This window comes from Centruroides sculpturatus, unplaced genomic scaffold (genome assembly GCF_000671375.1).
Source record: "Centruroides sculpturatus isolate CEXI.00-Female unplaced genomic scaffold, Cexi_2.0 scaffold782, whole genome shotgun sequence".
Classification (NCBI taxonomy): Eukaryota; Metazoa; Arthropoda; class Arachnida; order Scorpiones; family Buthidae; genus Centruroides; species Centruroides sculpturatus.
Genome location: NW_019384980.1, coordinates 91086 through 98249, shown reverse-complemented (window position 1 = coordinate 98249; position 7164 = coordinate 91086). Strand labels below are relative to the sequence as shown.

The 7164-nt window shown below is 26.8% G+C and overlaps 1 protein-coding gene across 1 annotated transcript in view; it reads left to right on the top strand.

Annotated features, from left to right (window-relative positions):
• The window catches only part of LOC111632772 (protein HIRA-like), a 71897-nt gene that overhangs the window by 18869 nt on the left and 45864 nt on the right, over positions 1-7164 (top strand). Inside the window, exon 4 of the mRNA XM_023377292.1 lies at positions 4935-5025. Coding sequence (XP_023233060.1) covers positions 4935-5025 — 91 coding nt within the window. The remainder of the gene's footprint in view (positions 1-4934; positions 5026-7164) is intronic.

Genomic DNA, 7164 nt, shown 5'->3' with positions numbered 1-7164 from the left:
AGCCTGATGTTTTAACATATAAATGATTTTTGTGATGACTCAGGATGTATTTTCTTCATAATTGAAGTTTAGACTATTTACAAAAATTAAATTAAATTTTCGAGTCTATCTTTTAATCCCTTATACATCACCACAGAAGTAACAGTTTTAAATTGCTTTGAAGAACACTTCTTAAACAAAGGTAAAAAATTGGTAGAAAACTCCACAATGTATAAGGGATTAAAAGATAGACTCGAAAATTTAATGTAATTTTTGTAAATAGTCTAAACTTCAATTATGAAGAAAATACATCTTGAGTCATCAAAAAAAAAAAAAAAAAATGTATAAATACATAAAAGGTAGATTAAATAAGAAGGAATTCAGTTATTGATTTATATAAGATTATGTTATCAGTTAGTAATTTTTTATTTTATTTTATTATTTATTAAAATTTTTATGAGTATACCAACTATTTATTGAAAAAATAAAAACTTGCATTTGATTTTACAAAAGAACATTGGTAACTATTTTAAACATGTCAAAAATTTGAATAAGTTTGCATTTTATTACAATGATAATTGTTAAAATTCTCACAATTTTAAAATAAATCGTAGAAATAATGAATAAAAGTTTTGCGATATGTGATAGAGAAGCCATAAAAGAGAATATTAAAATGACATAATTGATGATAACCGTTTTAATAATGCACATTTGGAAAAATTATGATGATATCAAGCATTTGACATAACAAAGTTTGGTCACACAGTCTACTTATATATTTCTCAACACTTAAAAAATGGGAATCACATCATAGGATAAATGTTAGTTATAGGTCACTTAACTTAACTGATGAATTTATTTTTATAGCCTTTCTACTCCCAACATCTAAAGTTACAAATGCCAATCATTTAATCCTAAATGTGTCTTGTTTTATGAAAATGCAAAATTGTATAGTTATTGGCACATGTAATGACAAAAATCCTGGGGGATTTTTTGCTATCTACTGACATCAGAAACTTTTATTAATGGTGCCATGCAGTTTTTTTACAATAGCTTTTATACAACTCTTATTAAAGAAGTTTAAATTCAAAAAGACCAATTACTGTCTGGTGGCCAATAACCATACAGTTTATCTTAATTAATTAAGAAAATTGAATGATTATTTTAAAGATTATATAGTTTAGTTTTTTTTCAATAAAGTTAGTCAAAATTATTGTTTCTAAATATCTGTATAAACAGAAAATATTTATAACACAAGTTTAAATAATGATGTTATTAGTTATTGATCATACTGAAATTTATAAGAGTAAATTCAGCCTTGATATTTTTATTATATAAATGACAATGGAAAACAATTTTACTTTTGAAAAAATTCTGTTGAAAATTCAGTACGATCTTCTATTTTTAACTTAAGAAATATATTTGGAATAAAAGGCATAATGGATTTTTCCTAAAAAAAAAAGTGTCGAATTTCAGTAAAATTTAGCTGCTGTTCAATTATTGATGATATTAATGTTTATGACACTATTAATTATCAAATTTTGTTATGAAAATATTAGAAATTTTATACAGTTTAATTTTGTTTATACGATAGAAGGATATCTGTATCTTAATATAATATTACTTTTTTGTAAAGAAACTGTTGATAGTATGTCTGGCATATAACTGTTAACATAATTCTTGTGTATTGATAATATAACAAACACACAATGTAATAAGATCATATCATATAAAAATGATATATTTATTGCATACATTTGAAAGTAATTAAAATATTCATAGAATTTTAAAAAAATGGTCTAATTAAACTCATTCAAAATAATTTTTTGAATGCTAATTAAAATAACATGTATTTATATGAAGAAAAAATTCAATGTTAATACAACAGTAAAATGCTAACACAATAGAATCCTTATTTTGTAATTATGGATATTGTTATCACTTGTTCAATCTGTGATCTAACATATAAAACTCTTTTATTAATTGCTTTATTCTATTCATTTAACTTGCATTCTATTATTTTCAGAGTCAATTCACGAACTTGCAATAATTTATAGTCATATTGATTTTTACTTCAAGGATTTGCTTCTCACAACCAAACAAATCAATAAGAGATGGATTTATCATGTAAACAATTCTTAATACATAGTCTGGCAATTTGATAATGAGACAGGATTTAAAAAATATATAAATAAATAATGTAAAAAATATTTGAGGAAACTGGATATACTCTACAAAATATATATTTCTCTTATATTGATACAGCAAGTGATTTAGTCATTCATTGACTGGAACAATTTCTGCATGATCTTTTTTGATATGGCATTGAGAGTGGAGGTTATAACCTCTGGATGATTTTGATATTATAAAAATGTTTATTTTTTTCAGATATACTTTCAATTTCAGAAATTCAAAATTAGTTGTAGAAGGACATATCTGCATAATATAGTGGATATTTGAGTGCACAAACTTGTTTTTAGGAATATTTGAACTGAAACAATAATTAGGTCTGACACAGGAACAATTCACTTTAACAATTATTGCAAAATGTCTAAATAATAATTGCCAGTGATAGGTTCATCTTCTAGAACAAAATATGTTTGCTATCAATAAGTTCTTCATTGCAAATTGAAATTGGATGTCCTATCATTTTATCATCTTCCAAGTCTTTCTTTCCATTAATCTGAGTGTCAGGTATAAAATATGAACCTTTATTAGTTTCGGTTCTAATGTGTTTACCAGTAGAGCTGATACACAATGGAGTCTTACCAAGATAACTTATTGAAGATCTTTATCAGTTGCTTGGTGACCTACAAAGATATGTTACCAACATCTATTTCTGTATGAGCTATGTGATACTGAAAGGTCAATAAAAGTGGTGTGGGTTTATCATACCTTCTGTTGTAGGCTATCATATATTATAACCACATTTCACTACTGTATTTTTGAGAGTTAACTTATACTTACAAGGAGATAGCCAGACATTCATGTCTTCGATTCAAATGAAACTTGGTGACTACATAGCCCTAAACACAAACAGCTCCTTGTCTGAATAATAGGACCCACTTCTTAAGTGTTTCTTAAAGACAGGTTTCTGAAAATTGACCGTTTATCTTATAAGTCTTTGGAAGTTTTAATCTTTGTAATGCTTATGTTGTTTGTTACACTTCAAATATAACAATACAATCATATCTGAAAATAAATATGAAGAAATAAAAATTTTATTTAACCATATACAAGAGTTAAATCTACAGAGACTTCATTTTCTGTTTAGAGAAAGTGATGTCATGATTTTTTAACCACTTATTATTATTATTATGTTGGGTTTTGTGAGTTATACTTGGTTTACACCGGTGGCTGTGTACTATGTCGGACCAGAGTCAAGGCATAGCAACCAAAACAAAACTAAAATTAAACAAGTAAAACAGCAAAACCATATTTGGGACAAGACTATGTCTTGGAGACAGAATCACTTTGATTCTCAAGGCATGTCTTGTTCTCATTCTCCTATCTTCTTTGATATTGCTGCTTTTGGGCGCGATCGTTAAAACTTTGCCTGCCTCAACCACAAGGTTGTCCACGAGCCATTTTCGGTGAATGTTCTGTCAGTAAAAATTTACTAAGAAACTGATAATTTACTTAATTTGTATCGGCAGCGCAATATTTACAATAGTGTCAATATATAATATAAATCCAAGATCGCATGGCTGTCGACTCGAAAGGTCAATTAACTTGAAGTGAAAAAATGTCTCTCCTACCTTGTCCCTGATGTCCACATTGACCTCGACCACGTGTTCTGTCTTTTGTTCTGTCATTAAAAATTTACTAAAAAACTGATAATTTACTTAATTTGTATTGGCAGAGTGATATTTACAACAGTGTCGATACATAATATAAATCCAAGATCAGCATGGCTGTCGAATCGAAAGGTAGTAAAAAGATGTCTCTCCTCGTTAGAGTTTCAGAGTTCACTTCTTAGAATGACTGTGGGTGGTACTCTCCCCTACCTGACTTCAGTGGGGTGAGGTGACTGTTTTGTCTGTTTTTAGAAGAGGGTCGCAATTTTGGATTTTATTTTGACTCGATTCTTGGTCCCCTGACTATCTACAAGTCTGGATTTTTTTATGCGCAAATGATTTGGGCACCTAATATTCTGTGCCAAATATCAACTCTCTACATCTACTCCTTCATACCTCTATTCTGATAAGAACATGAGGCAGTACGATTTTATAAACAAGACATAATCTTGTCAATAAGTGTGTCAGTGTCAATGTCTGTATTCAGGAATTTCCTAACAATATGGCATGTATTCAATATAGTGGTCTTCTGTAGTGTGATATTATTATTATTATTACTATTAATATTACTATAGCATTGTTGTCAAAATATTAAGTAGTGTGACAGTAGTGAAGCAGGATTTTGAGAATATGGGTGCTGTTCAAGACAGATTCAGGAGGGATTAAGACATTCATCCTTTTTTTTTTTAGATTGCTACTCAGTTATCTTAAAATTAATTTAGTTACCCAATCTTACCTAAGTGAAGTCATGTAATATCTATTGTTGTATTTTATTTTTATTTTAAAGTAAGAAAACTGATTGCTTTGGTATCAATAATATGCTGCAGCACTTATAAGCGATCTCCTGGATAAGCCAATTTAGATTTTTGGACAATATATTAATGATAAAAAAAATTTCTTTCTTGATTTAAAATTTACTGATTTTATACACAAATAATATTTCAGCCTTCTGTAATGCAATCTGTTTATATAAATCAAATATTATAAGTATTATTCAAAGATAGCATAAAAAAAATGTGTCATCAAAATATATGCATCATATTTTGTGATAAATTTAAACAAATTTATCATAAAGTCTAATAGTAAAATATTTAAATGTAGAATTTTTATTATTTATTTATTAAACAATTATTTTAATTAATATGTTTTATGTTTTAGCTTGTGTTAACTGTGTTCGTTGGTCTGGTAGTGGGAAATATTTAGCATCAGGTGGTGACGATAAAACAATCATGATTTGGCAAACAGGAAGGTAAAAATTTTTATTCAAAGTTATTTTACTAAAATAGTAATACAATTTGATTATTTCTTTAGATATATCAATAACATAATTAATAATGAAAATAAAGAAAGGTTTAACTGATTCAGAGGTAAAGAACCTATGGCCTTCAGGTTTATAGCTTGATTTGATAAAACAAAATGTTGTAAGTTTAATTCATAAATAATGAATTTTGAGCTATGAAAGTACATTTTCTGTTTTTTTACAGTTGCAACTACATTAATATTATAATTTGTGATAACATGTAATTGTTTTACATAAATATATTAAACTTATAACAGCTACTCAAAAATTCCACAAATAAGCAAAACACTAACAAAAATAAACACCATGAAGTTTTAGTCTGTATTTCATAATAGTCATTTTGTATTCTGATGTAAATTATTCATTGAAATATTTAGAAAATATTAATGTTGGGAAGTTAAGAAATTCTTTTATGCCATTAAAAGAATATTCAGAATCACTTTTAAAAATAATTTTAATGGATTAACTGTTTCAAGTGGATATATCTTAGCAATGGTAGTTCTTTGAACTTCTTTGAAATTTTTAAAAATTTATTTATTTTATTATAAAAATAACCCATATCTCTATCTTTGATGCAAATGTACAGATTAAGTAATTTACACTTTATTAAGCTAGTTAAAAGTTTCAATATAAACAGATATTTTTGACTAGTTACATAGCAGCTGTTGAATACTGCAGAACTGAATATAAATTTAAAAGAATAAAACATCAAATACATTTTAAATAAGCATAAAATACAAAGAAAATATTTTAAATATTAAAATAATAATATAAAATAAACAATGTAAAGTAACAATAATTTTAAACGTTTATTTTTTTAATACACTAAATAGTAAAATGTTTTTCGGTGAGTTATTTCCATGAGATTGGTAGAGATTCAATATTTTTAGTATTCCACTTAAATTGTTTTTTGTTTATAAATGTAACATAGTTCTGAAAAATTCATTCTAAGAATCTTGGTCTCCAATAAATAAATCTTTTTATCACTTTCACTTTTTTCTCTTTATTTTATTTAAGGCTATTATCAAATGTGTGGATGTCACTACCATTTCCGAAGACATGATACATGCTAATGATGTTGCTTCAGTGAAATTGGTTTAGCTGCATGCTGTAAACATACAACAATGAACATGTGAACATTAAATCTGTGGTACGACTTGAAGTCGCACAACAAGAACATATGACATTACAGGACATTCTACATGCTATACGTTGCGTAATTTTGCCTCAATGAAATTCCTCCTTTAGAACTATAAACTTATTTTTTAAAGAATTAGATATAAAAAATAAAGTTAAGAAAATCTTCATGTTTCTATTCAGTTATTCCTGATAAAACAATCAATCAATATTTCTTCAAAAAAATTATTGATATAAAAAGACTAAGGATGTAGAAAAAAAATTATAGAGTATAAAATATACTTAACAGAAGATTATCAAATGTAATTCAAAATTTATTGATTTGATTTACCACATTAATTTATAATTACAGTAGAGCATCGATTATCCGACCCCCGATTAACCTTCACATCAGTTAACCGACCATGTTCTAGTCAGCAAATTCAAATGTCCGCTAGTGATGCGATGCTACAGTATTTGGCTATGTGTTGGCTACTTTAATATTATTTTTGTTAAATTTTGCATGTTTTAGCTGGAAACACTGACTCGACCATGAAAGGGAGGCCAGTATTTAAACGAGGCTTAATTTTCTAATTATGAGTGGTTGTTTGTTTTGTGAGCAATAAAATAATTTAAAAATAATTTTTAACAATACAATAGAGACAATTATTATTTAAAAAAAATTTTTGTTGGGCTTAACATCAATGAAAATTCAACACGAAGTAGATTAATAGCGATATACTAATATACTAATTACATGGGATATACTAATATACTATACTAATAATGTATTTTTTCATACTTTTCGGTTATCCATTTTTTCAGTTATCTGATGAACCCCAGTCCCCAATTGAGTTGGATAATCAATGCTCTACTTTACATCTATTACTTGATTTGAGATTAAGTGAAATAAAGTCTGTTATCGTAAAATAAAAATTAAATTTTTTTATGTTGTTATTAAATAAATAAGTT